Source organism: Megascapheus bottae, chromosome 28, assembly GCF_031878675.1.
Source record: "Megascapheus bottae isolate mThoBot1 chromosome 28, mThoBot2.hap1, whole genome shotgun sequence".
Lineage (NCBI taxonomy): Eukaryota > Metazoa > Chordata > Mammalia > Rodentia > Geomyidae > Megascapheus > Megascapheus bottae.
The window spans coordinates 13856828-13879370 of NC_143536.1; the positions used below are offsets into that span (position 1 = coordinate 13856828).

Consider the following 22543-nt stretch of genomic DNA (forward strand, 5'->3'; position numbering starts at 1 on the left):
AAACAGAAAAAGCCAGAAGTAGCTCTGTGGCTCAAGTGATAGAATGCTGACCCTGAGTAAAAGAAGATCAGGGACAGTGCCTAGGCCTTGAGTTCTATCCCCAGAACTGGCTAAATCTAGCATACAATCTGTTTGCTTATTTTATTCTTATTTTTATTTTTATTTTTTATCAGTAGTGGGGCTAGAACTCAGGGCACTGTTTCTGAGTTCTTCTTTTTTTTTGGGGGGGGGCTCTTATTTTATAATTGCCTCTGGGTGTGTGTGTGTGTGTGTGTGTGTGTGTGTGTGCGCGCGCGCGCGCGCATGCACGCATGCTAATCCTTAGGCTTGAACTCTTGAACTCAGTGCCTAGGTGCTGCCCCTGAGCTTTTTGTGCTTAAAGGAAGTGCTCTACCACTTGAACTAGAGCTCCACTTATGGCTTTCTCAGAAGTTTATTAGAGTCTCATGAACTTTCCTGCCTGGGTTGACTTCAAACTATGATCCTCAGATCTTAGCCTCCCAAATAGCTAGGATTATAGGCATAAGCCACTGGCACCCAGCCACCTGCCCCCCCACCCCCCGCTTTTTGAAAGATTTTATTAACACTGATTTATACATCATATTTCCAATGTCATGTTTAACAAACAAGTATTCAAGAAGGAAATCTATATGCAATACTGACATATAGATTTTAGTACATAATTAAAATTAAGCTGAGAGTTTGTTTGTCATAGATACATATCAATTATATAATATAGCATTATATCTATAGAGTATATATCCCATCATGTCTATGTAATTATATTTATATCTCCAAGACCATATCAATAACCTTGGATACCTGAATATTGAGTCATTGTTCTTGTACTGTTTGGATCTAATATCCACATATCAAGGAGACCAAAAGCCTTTTGGTCTTGACTTATCTTGCCCAACTGCCCATTTTTAAAGAGGAATTTTAGGTTCAGCAAAATGGAAAAGAAAGTGCTCCATACATCCCTCCCTACTTTGTCTTCTGTCAGCATCTTCCACCACTGTGACATTTGTTACCATGCATTTGGTCAAATATATAATGGTTTGTCTACAACTATAGAATCATGCAGACTAGCTCCACTACTCTAAAAATCCACTGGCTTTTATAAATAAAGTTTTATTGGTACATGGCAGAGCCCACTCTTCCTTCCTTCCTTCCTTCCTTCCTTCCTTCCTTCCTTCCTTTCTTCCTTCCTTCCTTCCTTCCTTCCTTTCTTCCTTCCTTCCTTCCTTCCTTCCTTTCTTTCTTTCTTTCTTTTTTTCTTTCCTTCCCTTCCTTCCTTCCTTCCCTTCCTTCCTTCCTTCCCTCCCTCCCTCCCTCCCTCCCTCCCTCCCTCCCTCCCTCCCTCCCTCCCTCCTTTCTTTCTTTCTTTCTTTCTTTCTTTCTTTCTTTCTTTCTTTCTTTCTTTCTTTCTTTCTTTCTTTCCTTCTTTCTTTCTTTTTTTATTTCTGTCCCAGAACTTGAACTCAGGGCCTGGGCACTGTACTTGAGCTTCTTTTGCTCAAGGCTAGCTCTCTACTACTTGAGCCATAGCACCATTTCTGTCTTTTTCTGTTATGTGGTACTGAGAAATCAAACCCAGGGCTTCATGCATGCTAGGCAAGCACTTTACCACTGGGCCACGTTCCCAGCCGGAGCCCACTCATTATCTAACATCCATGACTACTTGTGCACCAAAATGGCAAACAAGCAATTGTGACAGAAACCATATAGCCCATTATCTACCTATAAGCAGAAAAAAAATGTAGCCTCCTAGACTAGAAAATTTCCAGGAAACTATATTATAGAGTCTTTGATCTTCTCAGAGGTGGTTCTATAGTTTCACTCTCTGCATACTTAGTTTTTTGTTCTTCCCTTCATCCCACTCTCATTGCCTGTCTCTCTTTGGCCCTGTGTGCTGCCACAGCTGCCACTGTCCCAGAACAGAGGACCGTGACCCTGGACGTTGATGTGAACAACCGCACGGACCGACTGGAGTGGTGCAGCTGTTATTACCATGGCAACTTCTCTCTGAATTCAGCCTTTGAGATCAAGCTGCACTGGATGGCCGTGACTGCTGCAGTGCTCTTCGAGATGGTAAGGTTTCCACACGTGTGGTCATGACCTCAGGCTCACCTTGAAGAGATGCATGGGGGATGCGTCACAGAGATTTAGAAAGCTTTGTTTTTCAGCTCAGCCAGCCTCCTGTTACCTTCCACCCATCTGCTGGCCATAGCCTTTTTGTGTGAATGCTAGCGCTGGGCCTGAGCCTGGGCTATGTCCCTGAACTCAAGGTCTGCACTCTACCACTTGAGTCCTAGCTCCACTTCTAGAGCTTTTTGAGTAGTTGACGGGGTGGGGTGGGGTGGGGTGGGGGTAGGGGTAAGAGTCTCACAGGCTTTCCTGCCTGGGCTAGCTTTGAACCTCTATCCTTGGATCTCAGCTTCCTGAGACACCAGGATTACGGCTGTGAGCTCCTGTGCAGTCATTTAAAAGTTGAACATAATAAAAACATTGAACAGGGTACAGAAATACTTTTATTTATTTTTTTTCTGACAGTGCTGGACATTGAACTCAGGGCCTCACACTTGCTATGCAAGTGCCTGCTCTTCCAGATCAAGGTTTCTTAAGCTCGGCATTGGTCTAATCTGGAGCTATATTACTGTTTTAAGGGACTGCCACATGCATTGTGAGCTACTGAGCAATGTCCCTACCTCTTCCTACTTTATAGCAGGAACACATCCCCAGTTCTGATAACCTAAAGCTCTCCAGAAATTGGTACATGTCACTAGGGAGGAGGAGTTTTGCCTCTGGCTGAACAACAACAACAAAAAATTACTTGTCCTAAAGTATCAGGAGTGGCAAGATTGAAAATCTGTGTGTAGCTGGCCTTGCTGCTGGTCTGGCTTGGCCTACTTCTCTAATCAGGCCATTCTGGGCCATCGCTCCATCCCCAGTCCCAGTACCTATGGAATAAACACTCCTAGCCAAGTGGTCCATACCTTCCACAGGCCCTTTCTTTGTTTGTTTGGGTTTTTTTGTTTGTTTGTTTGTTTTTTGCCAGTCCTGGACTTCAGCTCAGGGCATAAGCATTCTTCTCAAAGTCAGAGTTCTACCACTTGAGCCACAGCACCACTTCTGGCTTTTTTCTATGTATGTGGGACTAAGGAATCGAACCTGGGTCTTTGTGCATGCTAGGCAAGCACTACCACTAGGCCAAACTCCCGGTCCCCACAGGCCCTTTCTTAACTGTCACTACAGTCTGCCATTCCTCTTTAGCACAATGATTCAGCCCCCACAAATATTTTTCAGTGTCTCGGCTGAGGCCCACTCCACTGTGACACCAGCCCAAGCATTTCATCACACAGCTGAGAGCAGCTGCAAAGCTCAAAACTTGTTTACTGATAACTGGGAGATGACCCAAGAGAAATGAGTACAGCACTGGCCACCAAGTTTTATTGTCCAGAGCTTGTAGGCCCAGTTTTGTCCCAGAAGACACAGTGTCCTGGGGGAGAGATATGTCCAGATCTGTGTCTGCCAGAAGTAATCTGCCTCCATATATGGCAGTAGTGCCTTCAAAGACCCCTTACTCCCAAAGACCCTATCCAGGAAACATCCTTAAGACCCATATCAACAAAGATACTAGCTATCAGTGTGTGATATATTCCTGGAATCTCAGCACTGGAGAGGCAGGAAGATTGTGAATTCCTGGGTCAGCCTGGGTTATGTAGTGAGACCCTGTCTCAGAAACAAAAGGGAGCTCACCTCTGTAATCCTAGCTACTCAGGAGGCTGAGATCTGAAGATCAACATTCAAAGCCAGCCTGGGAAAGAAAGTCCATGAAGAAGTGGTAGAAGCACTGGCCTTAAGCACAAAAGCTCAGGGACAGTGCCCAGGACCTGAGTTCAAATCCCGCCCCCCCAAAAAAAATACAAGAAAGAAAAAAGGAAATTAAAAGGAAAGAGGAGGGCCAGGAGTTTGGCCTAGTGGTAGAGTGCTTGCCTAGCATGCACGAAGACCCGGGTTTGATTCCTCGGTACCACATACGTAGCAAAAAGCCAGAAGTGGTGCTGTGGCTCAAATGGTAGAGTGCTAGCCTTGAGAAAATCCAGGGACAGTGCTCAAGCCCTGAGCCCAAGCCCAGGACTGGGGGGGAAAAAAAAAAAGGAAAGAGGAAAGGGGAGGAAAGAGATAGGAAGGAAGACTTGCTGCTCTTGCAGCTTAGTTTACCGCCTACACGGGTTGTTGACATGGTCTAGCTAGTTGACATGGTCTGACTCCCCCCTCCAGGCTATACTAACCTTTTGACCTACTATGCCTAAGTGTTCTTCTGCATACCTTTGCCAGATAAGGATTCACAAAACAGCGTGACCAGGACTTGCACGTACACGCACATACACATACTGTCAGAGTTGGGCAGGAAGAATGTGGAAGAAATGTTTATTTCTGCTGAGGAACTATCTTTTTTTTTCAGTCCTGGGGCTTGAACTCAGGGCCTGGGCACTGTCCTTGAGCATTTTTTGCTCAAGATTAGCATTCTGCCACGTGAGCCACAGCACCACTTCTGGCCTTTTCTGTTTATGTGATACTGGGGAATTGAACCTAGGGATTCTTGCATGCTAGACGAGCACTGGGCCATACTCAGCCCAGCAGCTATCTTTTAAAAGTACGTTTTGTGAATCTATGTCTATGAAACCTACTGAAAGCTGATAGTTGCTTCTATTACACTTTTTTAAAACTAGAAGGTAGGTATGTTATTATTTTAAGGCACTGTCCATATTTGTTGTAAATCAAACTGTATAATGATCAATATTACCTAAAATAAAAAGTTGTTGACTAAGCCTTAGGAATCAGATTGGTCAAACCAAAACCAAAGTCTTGGTTTTATTGTTGTTTATTGTGGTTATGAACATTCATAAGGAATAATCTCTCTCTCTCTCTCTTTCTCCTTTATTTTACAGAATTGTGTTTAAGTCAAGAAATATAGCTAAGTACCTGTGGCTTATACCTGTTATCCTGTGTACTTAGGAGGCTAAGATCTGAGGATCATGATTCAAAGTTAGCCTGGGCAAGAAAGTCCAGGAGTCTCTTATCTCCAATAAACGACTACATCTTTTTATTTTACTTTATTTAATTATTTATTTATTTAATGTCTTTTTTTTCATGGGTCATGGGTGCTGTCCCTGAGCTTTCCTGCTTCAGTCTGCTCAAGTGGAACCATAGCTCCACTTTTGACTTTCTGGTGCTTAATTAGAGATAGGAATCTCCAGCCTTGGCTGGCTTTGAACCGTGATCCTCAGATCTCAGCCTCCTGAATAGCTAGGGTCACAGGGCTGAGCCACCAGCACCTGGCCTACCTGTGGCTTTCAATGTAGCTTATTGTTGAGTTTGGAGTCTCAGTAACTTTGCTTTGGCTAACCCAGTACCTTGATGCCTTCTGAGTAGTTGAGATTACAACGTACAGGTTGATACTATGCCCAGCTGGACTTATTAATTCTTTTATATGATATTGAGGTTTGAACTCAAAACCTATGCTTGCTAGGCAGATACCAGGTTACTTGAGCTATGCCCCAGTCCTAAATTTTTAATCTATAACAAAATTGCAAAGATTTGACCTTTATTCTTTGATTCTCTTTCAACATTCCATAAAAAGAAGGGTTTGAGCTCTCTCTAGTCTGCAAAAAACAACAACAACAACAACAACAACAAAAAAACTGAAGCTTCAGAAAGCTGGGGTCATGAAGAGTTGTGTCCTCCCAGGAAGTGAAACTGCCCTTTTCCTGTCCAGGCCTGGAGCCAGTGCCTATGAATAAATGAACATGTCAGTCATTTCACGTGTCACCACTCTGGCGGGTTTGCTTTTTGGGGCTAGAAGTATCTTGTGTGAAAGAGCTTGGAGATGACCCTATCTATTTTTATGCTTTTCCACTAGGTCCAAGGTTGGCATCGAAAAGCCACCTCCTGTGGCTTCTTGTTGGTCCCCGTTTTAGAAGGTCCTTTCGCTCTGCCCAGTTATCTGTATGGTGATCCCCTCCGGGCCCAGCTCTTCATCCCACTCAACATCAGCTGCTTGCTCAAGGAAGGCAGTGAGCATCTGTTTGACAGTAAGACACACACCCCATTTGAAGTCCTGCTCCAAGGACACCGCTGTGGGAGGTCTGAATCAATACAGTGTCATTAAAAGACAGAGTTGTTCCACCAGGACCAAAGGGATCTGGGTTTCTATCCTGGCTCTTAACTTAGTGGCTGGGTCACCCTGGAAAAAAATCCCCTAATGTCTCTGAGCATTGAATTCTATACTTCTGAAATAGACTTGGCTAGAGGTGCCTTGCCAGCTCAGGAAGGCCATGGTGAGGCCTGAAGTTAGGCTGGCGGTAGGAGAGGGCATTGTGCACTGTGACTCTGACAGCATTACTACCTTCCCACACCCTCCTTCCCAGTGCTGTAGGCTAACTGGTTTGGCTACAGGAATTTGAACCTCCTAGGAGGCCCCTGTGCTGTTCTATATCTCAGAACCCACAAAAAGGGATCGTTGAAAGCTAAACAGGAAGCAGGGTCCCACTGTGCAAGACTGGCGCTGTGGCAGCCCCCTGGAGCCTGCGTGTATCTCAAGTCCTGCATCTGCAGGAAGACAAAGCAGAGCTTGGACTCAGATGAAGACGGCAGGACCCAGACAAGGGCCCATCCTGACCTGTCCCTCAGGGCCAGTGCACCGGGCTTAGAAGATGAGCTCTAGGCTGTGTGTAATGTGGCAGTTTATCGCCAAGCGTCTTTGCAGGTGGACATATAAATAGCTCCTGTAAAAGCTTCAGGTGAGCTCACAGAGGATGCTTTTGAAAATGAACACATCAGGAGTCCCAGCTACAAAGATTCGAAAATGTGAAAGAAAGGACTTTTGATGAGAAGGAGATGCTTTCTTCTTGTGCCCTTGAGTCTGTCTTGTGGTCAGTAGCAGAGAACCAGCCCAGAGGAAGAGGGTGACAGGGATCGCCAGGTAGTACAGGGCAGGCCAGGTTCCGTGTGGCTGTGCCTTGCGTGTGACTGGCTGCTCTTGTGGCTTAAACAGCTTTTCTCCCAAAGCTCCATCTGTGTATTCTTTGTTTACAATCTAGAAGACATTTTTTTTTTTTGTATAGACACAATGTTCTTAGAGATGGTTGGAGTTCTAGCCAAAACCCACAGAGTCCTTCCATACTGAAGGCCATAGATTCTGGGGGATACATAGAGCTTAAAAAGTTTCCTTTAAACCCCACAGCATGACAGAGAGGACTGTTGATGCAGTCAGTCTCGAAATGCCAGATGATTTGAAGCCAGACAATTAATAAGCCAGGCAGTTTTCCTAACGTGTTGTGGGTGTATTGAGGAGACAGGGCAATGGTCTTTCGTACTGTCTAGAGAGCCTGGTTCTCACCCCTCACCGTACCAGAACAGGATTGCCTACAGAGCTGGCATTGCAGGATATGTTTGTACCAGTTGGTGGCTTTCCCTGCCAGTGGTAACCCAGTCTTCTTCAAGACCAGCATCCTCAGTTGGTTGCTATGGTTACAAGCTAGAGATAAGCTTCATAGTTCAAAGGATTCCTATCTAAAAAAATCAATTTTCTTGATTCTGTGCCTCCCTTTCCTGTAACAGTGAATTCAGACCCAGGAGAATCTTGACAAGCATATATGTGCAGGGTGGTGGGTGGATGTGTGTGCGCGTGCGCACGCATGCATGCACATATGTATGTCATTGTTATTAAAATCTCTTAGAAAATTCTAAATATCAAAAGAATGGTAAAGCCGCTGTGGGTATTCATAGTATTTGGGATATAACTATATCTGTACCTGTATCTATATCTATAAATCTATATCTATGCAATTTCAGACCCCGCCCTGCTGCCTGTTGCTGTGACAGCCTCTCAGCAGCAGCAGCAACAGCAGCAGCTCTGTAGCAGGAGCAAGGCTAGAATAATGTAGTAGGTAATGGGAGAGGGGACCTGTCTGCTCTGGCCCCCTCCCTAACTAATCAGTTCTCAAAGATCCATTTTTACATGCTCTTGCTTCCATTTCCCTACCCCTGAAATGGAGCTTGTGTAATTGCCTTTCTGTTTTATTGCTCTACTACTTGAGCCATAGCTCTACTTCTGGTTTTCTGGTAGTTAAATGGAGATAGGAGTCTCAGGAACTTTCCTGCCTCTTTTGCTTTGATCTCAGATCTCAACCTCCTGAGTAGCTAGGATTTACAGGATTGAGCCACCTATACCTGACTGCCTCTCTTAATGGGAAATTGGAAGATCATTGATAGAAAAACTTGGATGCACGGGGACGTGGTGTTTTTTTTGCGGGGGGGGGGGTTGTTTTTTGTTTTTTGCCAGTCCTGGGGCTTGAACTCAGGGCCTGAGCACTGTCCTTGGGCTTTTTCCTCAAGGCTAGCACTTTACCACTTGAGCCACAGCACCCCTTCCAGCTTTTCTGTGTATGTGGTACCAAGGAATTGAGCCCCAGTCTTTGTGCATGCTTGGCAAGCACTGTACCACTAGGCCACACTCCCGGCCCCTAGAGGATATGGTTTTTAAAAGCAGCTACCATGCATGTAAGTTTTGTCTTGTGTCTGTAGTTTAATACAGTCCTCATTAGAATGAGTCTGAGTTCTTGGAGTCGTCTCCTGATAGCTCCTGTCTCCTGATGGCTCAGTGTATCTCTAGACCTCTTACAGCTTAGGGGAAGGGCTGGCAGAAACTCAGCTGTCCTTTCTTTAACCTCCAGGAGAGGTAGAGAGGGTTAGCTGCTTTGGGATCACAACTCAGCTTCTATTTTCTCCTTTCAGGCTTTGAACCAGAAACATACTGGGATCGCATGCACCTCTTCCAGGAAGCCATTGCCCACAGGTATGTCCCTTACCACGAGGACCCTGAGGGAGGGCATCCGTATTCATCCCCTGAAGCAGCTGTCAGTGTGAAGCCCAGATCCTTTGGCTCTTGGGAAAAGGGATCCTTCCCCACCAGTGACACTCATTGCCTGTGGACACCAGGACTTTGCCTTTCTTCCTCCTCCTCCTCCTCTTCCTCTTCCCCCTCCCACTTCCTCCTCCTCCTCCTCCTGCTCCTCCTCCTCCTCCTTCCTCTCATTTTTTCCTCAGTCCTGGGGCTTAAACTCAAGGCCTGGGCACTGTCCTTGATCTTTTTCAAGGCAAGAGCTCTACCACTTGAACCATAGCACCACTTCCAGCTTTTTGTGTGTATGTGTAGCTTGTAACCTTGTTTTTTCAAACTTCCTTGTCTTTTCCAATTGAGGGGAGAGCTTAGCAAACCCTATTTAGCCCCCAACAAGAACCCGAGCCAGTTACCCAGGAGTTAAGCTGAAAGAAAACATTATAAACTTTGTCAAGCAGATCTGAATACAAACAAAAAGCCGTAGATGAACAAGCAGATATTTCTTAGCATCTAATACATGAGCCGGCGGGGAGGGAGGGAGCCTTTTCTAGTCTTAGACCAGGGAGCAGAAGGCGGCACACTGTGCCAATCCCAGACATCACTAGTCAGTGGCCGATTGCTATTTCACATTACTAATGGGGAAGCTAAGCCTCCTGTTCTTGCTTCCGTGGCCCTGTCACTGTACCTTACACGGTATCAGGTCTTTCCTTCACCCAGGCATCTTCCACTGTTGCCACCCCATCCCACCTCCACCTCCACCCTCACACCCTCACACCCCCACATCCCCATACTCTCACACTCACAGCTACAAGATGAGACTCCTCTAACCTCTCCTGCCCAATTTGGCCCTGGCTTTTCTAAGACCTCATTAAGGTGTATACTTGGCTCAGGTGCTCAGTAACAGCTGATTTATCTCTTCAGTAAAAGGGGTGCAGGAAAATGAAAAGGGTTTTTTTTTTTTTTTTTTTTTTTTTGTCAAGACTGGGACTTGAACCCAATACTTGATGTTTGTGCTCGCTGGCTAGTGCTCTACCAATGGAGCCATACCTTCAACCCCAAGGAAAGAAGGTCCTGATGTGGGAAGCAGATAGGCCTGGTCCACAAACTACCCCCACCCCACCACAACCTCATCTGCCTGAGAAGCTGAAAAGGTTCTGTGGCAAGTCTAGGCACCATAAACGTTCGTTTTTCTCGCCTCACACAGTGTTGAAGGGCGTGTGTGGTGAGTCCTTCATGAGTCATTAGGAAGACTCTTCTTGCTTCTGGGCTGGTTAAAAGCAGCTCTTACCCTGCCTGCTGTATACCTCTTTGGAAAGTCCTTGCATTCACTGGCTTGGCTGGGCCTCTCTTGGGACATGACCTTTATTTACCAAACCCACATTTTTTTCCTTTGTAGTCTCCTCCTGATCTCCTGCTGTGCTGCTCCTGGTCATATTTTTCTCTCAACCCTGCCCTTTCCTCTGGAGCCTGCTTTTCCAACCTCTGATTTCCTCATGTGTCTTTCACCCGGTCCCCACCTCCACTCCATGTCACTGCTGCAAACTCTGCTGTGTGTCACCTTCTCCCTTGTAGTCTCAGCCCATGCTCCCTCTTAACCTGTCAGACCAGTGTTCTAGGAGGGCTCCCCTTCTGAATTCCTATTTTCTGCTCTCCAAACACCTTCAGTTTGTGGTCTGGAAGGCAAAAATTTTTTTTTCTGCCCATCATGGGACTTGAACTCAGGACCTGGGTGGGCACTGTCCTTGAGCTTTCTCCAGGCTAGGACTCTACCATTTGAGCCACACCACCACTTCCAGTTTTTTGTGTGAATATGGTACTGAGGAATTGAACCCAGGGCTTCATGCATGCTAGGCAAGCACTCTACCACTAGGCCAAACTCCCCACCCCAGAGTTTACATTTTTGTCACTTTTTTTTTTTCCTTTGGTTGGTTGCAGGACTTGAACTCTGGGCCTGGGCACTGTCCTTGAGCTCTTCAACTCAAGGCTAACACCCTACCCCTTAAACCACAGTGCTATTTTCCATTTTCTGGCGGTTAATTGGAGATAAGAGTCTCATGGGCTTTAGTGCCTGGGCTGGCTTTGTATGGTGATCCTCAGATCTCAGCCTCCGGAGTAGCTAGAATTACAGGCGTGAGCCACCGTGCCCAGCTTGTCACTTTTGATCCCTTTGCAGTGTCTAGCAAAATGTCTTGCCTTGGGTAATTGTTTTGCTTGTAGCTTTGGACTGGAGTACAGCTCTCACTGGGAATGTGGCTCTGCAGTGACACATTAGACCACACACAGCTCCATCTCTCAGGATCCCCTCTGCTGGGACTCCTGGTGCCTCCTAAGACTTTGATAGTTGGGGTGAGACTAATAGATCCCCTTCCCCAGGATAGGGAGCCCCCTTTCTTCATGGAGATCCTGCCTTGCCTTTTCTGACAGTGGAATAATAATAATAATGAGGAGGAGGAGGAGGAAGAAAAGGAGGAGGAAGATTTTTGCTAGATGCCAGTGGCTCATGCCTATAATGCTAGCTAGCTACTCAAGGAGTCTGAAATCTGAGCATTGTGATTCGAAGCCAGTCAGGGCCAACAAATCCAGCACTCTCATCTCCAGTTAACCATCAGGGCTGGATTGTAGATGTGGCTCAAGTGGTAGAGTACCAGCTGTGATCAAAGAAGTGGAGTGAGATTGTGGGGTCCTGCGTTCAAGACCCAGTCATCAGCACACACACACACACACACACACACACACACACACAAATAGGCTTGGTTGAAAGTAGGGAGGGAGCAGAGGCATGGTCTATGATGACAGCAGCCTGCAGGTGAGCGAGCATGCGGAGCACATTAACCTGTCTATTCCGTTCACATGTTTGATTTCATGTGCTATTTACTAAGTGGTGACAGAAGGCAATGTGGAGATCCTGCCTGAGATGCTCAGCCTGAGGAGGGGGAGTGGGGGGGGGAGTTTGACCCCTCTAGTTCTGCCTGCACCCCTGCCTTCATTACATAAGCCCCTCAGACTAGAGGGTGGGAGCCGCATCTGCCAGCCTGTCCGTCCCAGCCCTTAGCAGGTAGGGCTGTAATAAATGTGCTTTATGAAAATAGAAAGACCAGGAATAGAACAAGCCATAGACGAGAAGTGGAGCAGAACAAGTCATAGGTGGGAAACGGCTCCTGCTGCTGCCCACTTCTGGGGCCCAGCAAAGCAGCAGCTCCATTGCTGCTGCTCAACATGGTTCGTTCCAGAGCCTTTTTTGAGAGCCTTGTACTTTTAGCATGAGGAGAGAGGGGGCAAAGGGCGAGGCATGGCTAAGGAGCATCAATCTGAGGGAGGTATGCATCCTTCCCGGCAGGTCATGGGCAGTTTCTAGGGCAGGGTGACTGCTGGTGGTGGGGTTAAGGGCTGGCAGAGGGACTTCAGAAGGGAGGCTAGGCAGGGAGGAAGGCCGGTGAAACATGCATTGATGCTGAGGAGTGAGGATGGAAGTAAACAGGCTACATGGTCCATCCTGCATGAGACCTTGCCAGATCTCTAAATGGAGCCATCTTAGCCACGCCATCTCTTGTCCCAGTGACAATGGAGGCCCTAACCTGTGTCTTCCTATCATGCCTTTAGGTTTGGGTTTGTGCAAGATAAATATTCTGCCTCTGCTTTTAACTTCCCTGCTGAAAACAAGCCTCAGTATATCCACGTGACAGGTGAGGAGCCAGGGGCAAGACAAGTGGGCATTTGGGTCCCTCGTAGCAGATGCTTGAGCTTCCCTCCACCTGCAGCCCCATCCCCCAACCCCAGAAGAACTGGGCCCTTCCTCCTGAACCACCCTGGCCAGCCACTGGGGTGGCTGCCACAGGCCCTGCCCTTGTCTCCCTCAGGCACCGTGTTCCTGCAGCTGCCCTACTCTAAGCGCAAGTTCTCTGGGCAGCAGCGCCGCCGGCGGAACTCCACTAGCTCCACCAACCAGAACATGTTCTGCGAGGAGAGGGTGGGCTACAACTGGGCCTACAACACCATGCTGACCAAGACATGGCGTTCCAGCGCCACAGGGGACGAGAAATTTGCCGATCGGCTGCTGAAAGACTTCACGGACTTCTGCATCAACCGAGACAACCGGCTGGTCCTGTTCTGGACGAGTTGTCTGGAGAAGATGCATGCTAGTGCCCCGTGAAGCCAGGGAGCCCAGACTCAGGAAGTCGTGTGTGTGTGTGTGTGTGTGTGTGTGTGTGTGTGTGTGTCCAGAGTGGGGGGGCGAGGATTCCTATCAGAATCTCAGTGTCCAAGAGTCGGGGCTGTTGCTTTCATTCTGGTCTTGACACAAGTGTGTCAAGTAGAAAGACTTGGGAAACAACTGTCACCATGACTGCCACCCAGATCCCTGCCAGTGAGTGCCCAGCGCAAGTGGGAGGCACAGATTGTCTGTGGGTGGGTTTCGGCGTCTGGGAAAGAGGGCACACAGCCCCCGTGAATGTCCCCGGAGAACGGTTGGCTCTCGTTAACATCCTTTTCCTCCCAACAACCATGGAAAACAAGGACCAGAATCTGCTGCTTCCCTACCTAGGAGTTTGCACCGTGTGTAAGATAATCCTGTGAAATAATGTGCCATACGCTCATGCCCATTGTATATATCTGTACAGAACCAGAAGCAAATAAAGCGTCTCCCATCCCAGTTCTATACCAAGGTCACTGCAGAGGACCCAAGGACTCTGGATACCCTGGCCTGAACCATCCGCCTTGAGTTGCCTATGAGATTGTGAGGCCACACTCGGACTTATACCTGCACTGGAAATTAGTTTGTGACCCTATAACCCAGTCCCTCGACTCCGTGCCACCCTCATCACCTCTGTTGCACCTCCTGGTGAGGCCAGGTCACTGAGCAACACACCCACACAAGAGGGTAGAAGACTCTTTCCCTCCCTTCCTCTCTCACACAGTGAAAAGGCCAGATGCAGAGTTAATTCCTACTCCTTTCTGTCCTCGGGACATCTTGTGATGGTTGCTTGAACCAAGTCTTTTTCCACCAATGTGTACTCTTTGAATTGTATCCTAATACTTAACACAGCCTTTGATCCCTACCTCTAACATTCTCTTAATGTCTCTAGAGAGACACAGTTGTTAAAATTTGCTTGTGTGTATTTTTTTTTGGGGGGGGTGTCATAGGGCTTGAACTTGGTCTGGGCACTGTCCTTGAGCTCTTCAGCTCAAGGCTACCGACCCTTTAGCCACAGCACCACTTCCCATTTTCTAGAGGTTAATTGGAGATAAGAGTCTCAGGTCCTTTAGTGCCCAGGCTGGCTCTGAACCTTGATCCTTAGATCTCAGCCTCCTCAGTAGTTAGGATTACAGGCGTGAGCCACTACACTGCTAAAATTTGTATGCTTGTACTGGAGCTTGAACTCAGAGCCTAGGCTCTGTCCCTTAGCTTTTTCCAAGGGTAGCATCCTATCACTTGAGCCTTACACACATTTCTGATTTTTCTTTCTTTTTTTTGATCAATTTGGAGCTGTGATCTTCACCTCTTGACTTCTTGAGTAGCCAAGATTGCAGGTGTGGGCCATCAGTACCTGGCTTCGGAATTTTATTCTTAAGCTCATGGCATCCCAAGGAACATTTTGATATTGGTTTAACCCTAGTAGCTCCTACCCTGGGCCATTGTTAAGGGCAGATGTTCTGTTCCTCCCCTAAGCCACGTGTCCTTAGGAACTGTGTGCCAGATGGTGGCCAGGGCTCTGCCTGAGGCAAGCCCTAGAAACTTGTCCCAAAGGCTATCTCTAGACACTCACGTAGCACACCCTTATAGGCCCAGCTACTCAGGAGTTTGGGGTAGGAAGATCACTTATGCTTGGGAGTGGAAGACTAGTTGCCTGGGCAACATAACAAGACTTGTTTCTTTTAAAAACAAAAACTACCCTGACTCCTTCTAGGTCCCTGGGATAAAGCAATCCAGAGATTACTAGACCAGGATTCAGAGCTGAGTGTGGCGTTGCCTGCTGGGGGACACTTGTGATAACTGAAAGCATTCTCTAGACATTACTCAACTACAGGGGTGCATCTAAACACCCTTCTGTGCACACTTCAGGCATTCAACCTCACATTTCAAGTATCAGATTGGAACACTGATGACAAGACTGGGCCAGTGGAAGATCCAGGGAGGAGACCCCTCTTGACTGGAGCAGGAACTTGGCCATTGTCTTGAGCCACATAGTAAATTGTGGAGGGAACCAGGACTAGAATTCTGGTGGTGATTCTTCTACTTCTGCCTCCTGAATAGCTGAGCTCCCTAGGTTTGTGGTCTGAGGGCCTGGACTTGAATTCAGTGTCTGACACTTGTACTCATTAGCTGGCATTCTACTACCTGAGCCACACCAAGTCCCAAGAATTTTTTTTTTCTTTTTCTTCTTACAACTTGCTGGAAAGTACGTGTTGCTCATCTTGCACAGAAAGCATCCATCATAAATTAAGTACACATGAAGAATTTGTGGAATTAATTCAGTCAGATAACATTGATGCGAAGCTGAGCAATATGGCTGCTGTCCTCTTGATGAAGAGAAATACACATGAAACAGCAACTGGTGCTGGACCCACAGTCTGTGCAGTGGTGCCGAGAGCTCCAGAAGTAGAGGAGATAGCTTTGTAGGAGAGGGAGGAAAGTGCAGAAAAGGAGCATTTGGGATGGGTTTGGGCAGCTATGTAAGAGTTTGCCTAGCAGATAAGGGAGTTGGCAGAAATGGAGAATTAGAGAGCTTTGATCCCAGAATAGTGGAGAGAAAGTGGCTGGGATAAAGATGTCTGGATGGGGAAGGGGGTGGGGGAGAGAGAAGGGGAATATTTACAAATCTCCATTCGGCCTGCCCTTGCCATTGGTGTCTGAAGGGAGGTGAGTACTGTCTTCTTGGCAGGGTAGGAAACTGACCCTGGGGTCATGGCAGGTGGGCCTTTACTCACTTTCTTAGGCTTTGCTCTTCCTGGCCCTGGGTCTGGGTAGGACAACGGGAGGTGGCCAGTGCCTTGGCTAGGACAGAAGGGGCTTCTTCCCTAATCCCCTTTCCAGGGAGCCAGCCTTCCCAACCCCAGGCTCAGACTTCTGCTTCTTCACCATGTGACCCAGTGCAAGCACCTCCAAACCACCCAACCCATGTTTGTCTCCATAGTGACAAAGTGGGAATTGTTAAGTCTTTGAAACTGGTGTAAGAACCTAGAAGGGGCTGTGCAATGGTTTTGAATTGAATTCTACAATCTGAGGTGGAATTACTGCTATTCTTTTTTTTTTTTTGCCAGTCCTGGAGCTTGAACCCAGGGCCTGAGCACTGTCCTTGGACATTCTCAAGGCTAGAGCTCTACCACTTGAGCCTCAGCACCATTTCTGGCTTTATCCTGTGTATGTGGTACCAAGGAATCAAACCCAGTCTTTGTGCATGCTAGGCATGCAGTCTACCACTAGGCCAAACACCTGGCTTTCTTTTTAATTCTGGAATCAGGATAGGCTTGAACTTATAACCCTCCTGAGTGTGTGAGGGTTATAGGCCTCAGCATACCATCATTTCCTGATCAAATCCATTCCTTCCTTTGCCAGGATCATGATTTGAACTCAGGATTTCACAGGTGCTAGACTAGTATTCTACTACCTGAGCCACAACTCCAGTCCAGCTTTTTGTTTTTTTTTCTCACTGGTTATATTGGATATCTGCCAAGGCTCTCTATCCTCAAACTATGATCCTCTGGATCTCAACCTCCTAAGTAGCTAGGGTTCCAGGTGGGAGCTGCAGGTGTGATTTTTTTTTTAACCTGTCCTGGAGCTCGAACTCAGGGCCTGAACACTGCCCTTGAGCTTTCTCAAAACTAGTGCTCTACCACAGCACCACTTCCGCCTTTTTCTGAGTGTGTAGTACCAAGGAATGAAACCCAAGGCTTCATGAGGGCTACACAAGCACTCTACGCCTAGGCCAAACTCCCGGCCCTACAGGTGTTATTCTTGTCTGTGTGATCCTGAGCAAGTGTCTTCATCCATTGGACCTTAGGTTTCGGTTCCTAGGCCGCCTCTGATGCGTCAGTGGTGAGGAAGCATTGTGGTTAACCTTGTACAAGTATGTGAGGGGTGCAGAGTGCTCAGTCAGTCTTTTTGGTTTTTGGTCAGTCCTGGGGCTTGAACTCTGAGCCTAGGCACTATCTCTAAGCTCTTCAGCTCAAGGCTACTGCCCTACCCCTTGAGCCACAGTGCCACTTCCAGTTTTCTAGTGGGTAATTGGAGATAAGAGTCTCACAGCCTTTAGTGCCCAGGCTGGCTTTAAACTGCAATCCTCAGATCTCAGCCTCTTGAGTAGGTGTGAGCCACTGCACCTGGCTTTGCTCACATCTAGACAGGCATTCCAACATTGGCCTATACCTACAGACAAGTGATCTTTTATTCTCTTTTGGAGGATATAGTACTGGGGATTGAACTCAGGGCTTCACATTTGCTAGGCAAGCCCATTAATCTTAAGGCAGTGTGATATACATTCACTCCCCCACCCACCCCCATAGAGGCCAAATGTGCCATTTTAAATGCACCCTTTAAATGGCAGGTGCACAGAAACCCTCCTATGCCACCAGCTAGTCTGGAACTTAGAAAATAATGGACAAAAGCATAGCAAGAAGCTGGGTGCCAGTGGCTCACGCCTGTAATACTAATTACTCAGGAGGTTGAGGTCTGAGGACTGTGGTTCAAAGTCAGCCCAAGCATGAGAGTCCATGAGACTCTTAATCTCCAGTAAGCCACCAGAAAACTGGAAGTAGCACTGTGGCTCAAAGTGGTGGAGTGCTAGCCTTGATCTGAGGAGCTCAGGGACAGTGCCCAGGCCCAGAGTTCAAGCCCCAGGACCAACCTCCTCCCACACACACACACCCCCCAAAAAATGTACAACAAAAGCCAGGCGCTGGTGGCTCACACCTATAATCCTAGATACTCAGGAAACTGAGATCTGAGGATTGTGATTCAAAGCCAGCCTGGGTAGCAAAGTCCAGGAGACTCTTTCTGTCCAGTTAATGACCAAAAAGCTGGAAATGGAGATGTGGCTCAAGGAGTAGAATACTAGCCACGCGTGAAAAAGCCAAGTGAGAGCTCAAGGCCTGAAGTTCATTTTCCAGTACTGGCACAAGAGAGAGACAGAGAGAAAGAGAGAAGGAAGGAGAAAGGAAAGAGACATGAAAAAAGAAGAAAAAAGAAAGGAAGAAAGATGGGAAAAAAAGGAGAATAAAGGAAGGAAAGGAGAAGAAAGAGAACCCTAAATAAGTGCTTGTGTATGGTTCTGCTAGTTAGGGACAGCCAGGTAAGTAACAGAAACCCCTACTTCTCAGAGGAGAAACTGAGTCTCAGGGAAATGGAGGGCACAACCTGGGTGTTTGACTATACACATTGCAGGGCACCCCCACCCTCTGAAGGGACTGAGTAGGGCGGGAGAGAAAGGAGTGTCAGAGGCCTTCACTCCAGGAAGCCTGCTGAGGCTGTAGGAGCAGGCAGGGCTAGGCCTCTGGCTGCCTCCGTGAGAGCCGTGTACCCTAGGCCTGTTTCCCTGGCTCTCCTGTTCCTGTATCCCACAGTGGCACTAAGGGCCAGAGCCCTCATGGGTGGTCTGACACAACAGAAGTGTCTCGCCCCAAGACAGAAGTGAAAGCAAAAGAATCCCCTAGCCAGACAGGAGGTGAGTCTGGAAGCCCCCAACATGTCTGCTTTAGATTGGAACCAGGACCTGAGCCCAGCTTCAGAAAAGAAATCTCACTAAAACAGAAGGGTCTCGGTCACATTCCTGGATGGCTCTTTTTGTTTTGATTTTTAAAATGTTGTGTGTGCCTATCTTGGGGCTTGAACTCCAGCCCTGAGTGCTATCCTTGAGACTATTGCTCTACCACTTGAGCCACAGTTCTATTTCCAGCATTTTGGTGGTTCATTGCAGATAAGTCTCATGGACTTTCCTGCCCAGGCCGGCTTTGAACTGTAATCCTGGAACTAGGCAGTAAATGTACTCAATGCCTTGTTTAGGTCTAGCAACAATCTCTCAGTGAGATAGGTGTGTGTGTGTGTATTTCTAGAGTTTGAACCCAAGACCTTGGAGTTGCTAAGCAAGTATTCTACCCCTGAGCCAGGCCCAGTCCTTTTGTTTTTATTCTCTTTCAGACGTAGTCTGCTGCTCTTGTTTATGCTCCCTTCCAATCTCCATCTTCTATGTCTTTTACGTAGCTGGAATTACAGGCATGTACCACCACGTCCACCCTGTTTTGAGTGATTTGGGCAACAAGGTCTTGCTCTGTAGCCCAGGCTGGCCTCAGACTCACAATCTGGCCTACCTCATTCCTGTGTGTGTGTGTGTGTGTGTGTGTGTGTGTGTGTGTGTACTAGGGCTTGAACTCAGGGCCTCTAGTTCTCACTTGGCTTCTGTGCTCACTTTGAAGCATAACTCTACTTCTAGCTTTTTGCTAGTTCATTGGAAATAGGCTCTCATGGAGTTTTCTGCTTAGGAGCTGACTTCAAACTATGATCCTCAGATCTCCACGTCCTGAATATCTAGGATTACAGGCGTGAGCCACCAGTGCCCAGTTACTTACTGTCTGTCTTTTATAGGTAGCTAACTGAGAATTGCGGTTACCTACACTGGCAAGAGGCACAGTGACCTTGTCCAGTAAAAGGTGCCCCTTTGGGGCTGGGAGTTTGGCCTAGTGGTAGAGTGCTTGCCTAGCATGCACAAAGACCAGGGTTCAATTCCTAGGTACCACATATATAGAAAAAGCTGGAAGTGATGATGTGGCTCAAGATGAAAAAGCCCAAGGACAGTGCTCAGGCCCTGAGTTCAGTCGCCCAGGACTGGCCAAAAAAAAAAAAAAAAAGGTGAACCTTTGGCTTGTGTCCTATTGTAGATTGGATTTTTACCTGATTTGAGCCAATTGCAGGAGTCAGAGAGCAAGTTGGTAAGCCCAGGGTTTGGGCTCTTCCTTTGGCAAGTGGCTGCTGGAGTTACTGCTGCTCCCCCAAAGTGTCACAAGACAAGATGACCAAGCAGGAGTCCCCTCAGTGGTGAATGCGGCCACCCCTTTTCCACAGAAATCCAGAGAAGGATACAATTTGTCTGAAGTCTGTGGAGCTGAGCCAGCCTCCCACCAGGCCTCTCCTGCATAGCTGGGATGGCAGACATACACCACCAGGCCCGGCTTGTATGTTATGTAGCGGCTTGCTAACATTGTGTCTTTTCTTGTTCTTTTTCTTTCTTTTACCCAGGCTGACCTCAACAAAGTGTGGTCAAACTGGATCTCTGCCTCTTGAGTGACTGGGATTTACAGTCAGGTCTCACTCTACCTGGCTCTCCACTGAGACTCTCCGGCCTTGATCCCATGTGTGAACTAGAAGCTGCCTCCCCCATTACCTTACCTTCAGAGCCTCTCATTAGAAGTCTAGGAACAATCATCACCTTGATATGTCTTACAACACAGATCTTGATTTAGCTCTGCACTCGCCCTCATCCCCATCTAAACCTGTGCCTCCCACAGCTTTCCTCAGTTTAGCATCTGTACCGTCATCTCCCCAGTTATTCAGGCAGAAAGGCTCAGAATTATCCTATATTTTCCTTCCCTCAACCCCCACAGCCATCCATTAGCAAAAACATATTGTAATCCAACCGTTCTCCCTGTCTCCTTCCTCAGATGCGGCACAATCAACCGGGTCTCAAGCACGCAGTCTTCCTACGTCCTCTTTGATCCTCAGTAATTTATTCTGCTGCTTTATTCTGTTGATAGCAACTACTGTCTTGCTTTCCCACCCCCTCTTTTCTTTGGGGGCGGGGGCAATCCTAGGGCTTGAACTCAGGGCCTAGGCACTGTCCCTGAGATTCTTATTTTCAAGGTTAGCACTCTACCACTTGAGCCACAGCACCACTTCTGGCTTTTTCTGAGTAGTTTTATTTGAGATAAGATTCTCACAGACTTTCCTGCCAGGGCTGGCTTTGAACTGCAATCTTCAAATCTCAGCCTCCTGAGTAGCTAAGATTATAGATCTGAGCCACCACCTGTGCCTGATTTATGTTACATTTAATAGCAAGCACATGCCAGGCACTGGTGGCTCATGCCTGTAATCCTAGCTACTCAGGAGGCTGAGATCTGAGGATCGAGGTTCAAAGCCAGCCCGAGCACTAAAGAACCTGAGACTCTTATCTCCAATTAATCACTAGAAAACTCAAAGTGGGGCTGTGGCTCAGGGTGGTAGCCTTGAGCTGAAGAGCTCAGGGACAGCACTCAGGTCAAGAGTTCAAGCCCATGACCCACAAAAAGAAAATGAAAATATATTCATTCCAAATGATTGTTATTTAATAAGACAACCCTGGGGCTGGGAGTTTGGCCTAGTGGTAGAGTGCGTGCCTACCATGCACGAAGACCCAGGTTCGATTCTGTGGTACCACATACATTAAAAAAAAAAAAAGCCAGAACTGGTGCTGAGGCTCAAGTGGTAGAGCTCTAGCCTTGAGAAAGTCCAAGGACAGTGCTCAGGCCCTGAGCTCAAGCCCAAGACTAGCAAAACAACAAAAAATAAGACAACCCTGTTCTGTGAATTCCTCCTCCTCCTCCTCCTCCTCCTCCTCCTCCTCCTCCTCGTCCTCCTCCTCCAGGATATTGTGCCTGCTAGGCAGGTACTCTACCACTTGAGCCATGTCCCTAGCCCTTCCTTTGTTGTTTTTCCCATACGTTCTTTCATTTATGTCTAGCCCAGCTGTGGGGGAGGTAGTTCTCCTGTTTCTTTGCACGTTGTCCTTGAATTATGATACTCTTGATCTCTGCTTCCTGGATAGCTAAGATTACAGATGTGAGCCGCTGGTGTCTGGCACTGAGAATTTTTGAAGAGTGTTTTTTGGACTAGGCTGTCGTTCGGTGGCACAGTGCTTGCCTAGCGTGAATTTGATCCCCAGAAGTTATTTAGATTTTTGTCAGTGCCACCATTTACTAGCTATGTGACTTTTGAGTGAATTTCTTTCTTTTTCTTTCCTTATGTCACTCATGGGGCTTGAACTCAGGGTCTGGGTGCAGTCCCTGAGCTTTTGTGCTCAAGGCTAGCACCCTGCCCCTTTGAGCCACAGCTTCAGCCTCCTGAGTAGCTAGGACTACAGGTGTAAGCCACCAACACCTGGCCCCTCCTTCCCTCCTTTTCTTTCTTTCCTTCCTTCCTTCCTTCCTTCCTTCCTTCCTTCCTTCCTTGTTTCCTTCTCTATTTCCTTTTTATTGGCAGTAGTGGGGTTTGAACTCAGAGCCTTGATACTTGCTAAGCAATGGTCTACTACTTGAGCCACTTCCAGCTCTTTCATTGGTGTGTGTGTGTGTGTGTGTGTGTGTGTGTGTGTGTGTGTGTGTGTGTGCAGGCATGCGCATGTGTGTGTGCTCATATGTTTGTCAGTGTTGGGGCTTGAAGTCAGGACCTGGACACTGTAACTGAGTTTAACTGTTCTACCTCTTAAATCACATGTGCACTTTTGGCTTTTTGCTGGTTAACTGATAGCCTTACAGACTTTGCTGCTCCAGCTGGCTTGGAACTTCTATCCTCCGGTCTCAGGAGGTTAGGATTACAGACATGAGCCTTCGGTGCTAGGCACCAATTTTCTTTTCTCCACTCCCCTCTATTTTCCCAGCACTAGCTCCATGTATAGG

General features: G+C 47.4%; 1 protein-coding gene across 2 annotated transcripts in view; it reads left to right on the top strand.

Moving 5' to 3' along the window:
* The window catches only part of Depdc5 (DEP domain containing 5, GATOR1 subcomplex subunit), a 116551-nt gene extending 102989 nt beyond the window's left edge, over window positions 1-13562 (top strand). For both annotated transcript variants that reach the window (XM_090320531.1, XM_090320530.1), the window contains 5 exons: window positions 1922-2091; window positions 5927-6098; window positions 8803-8863; window positions 12509-12591; window positions 12766-13562. In XM_090320531.1, the coding sequence (XP_090176657.1) occupies window positions 1922-2091; window positions 5927-6098; window positions 8803-8863; window positions 12509-12591; window positions 12766-13058 (779 nt within the window). In that variant the 3' untranslated portion in view covers window positions 13059-13562. The remainder of the gene's footprint in view (window positions 1-1921; window positions 2092-5926; window positions 6099-8802; window positions 8864-12508; window positions 12592-12765) is intronic.
* The last annotated feature ends 8981 nt before the right edge of the window (window positions 13563-22543 follow it).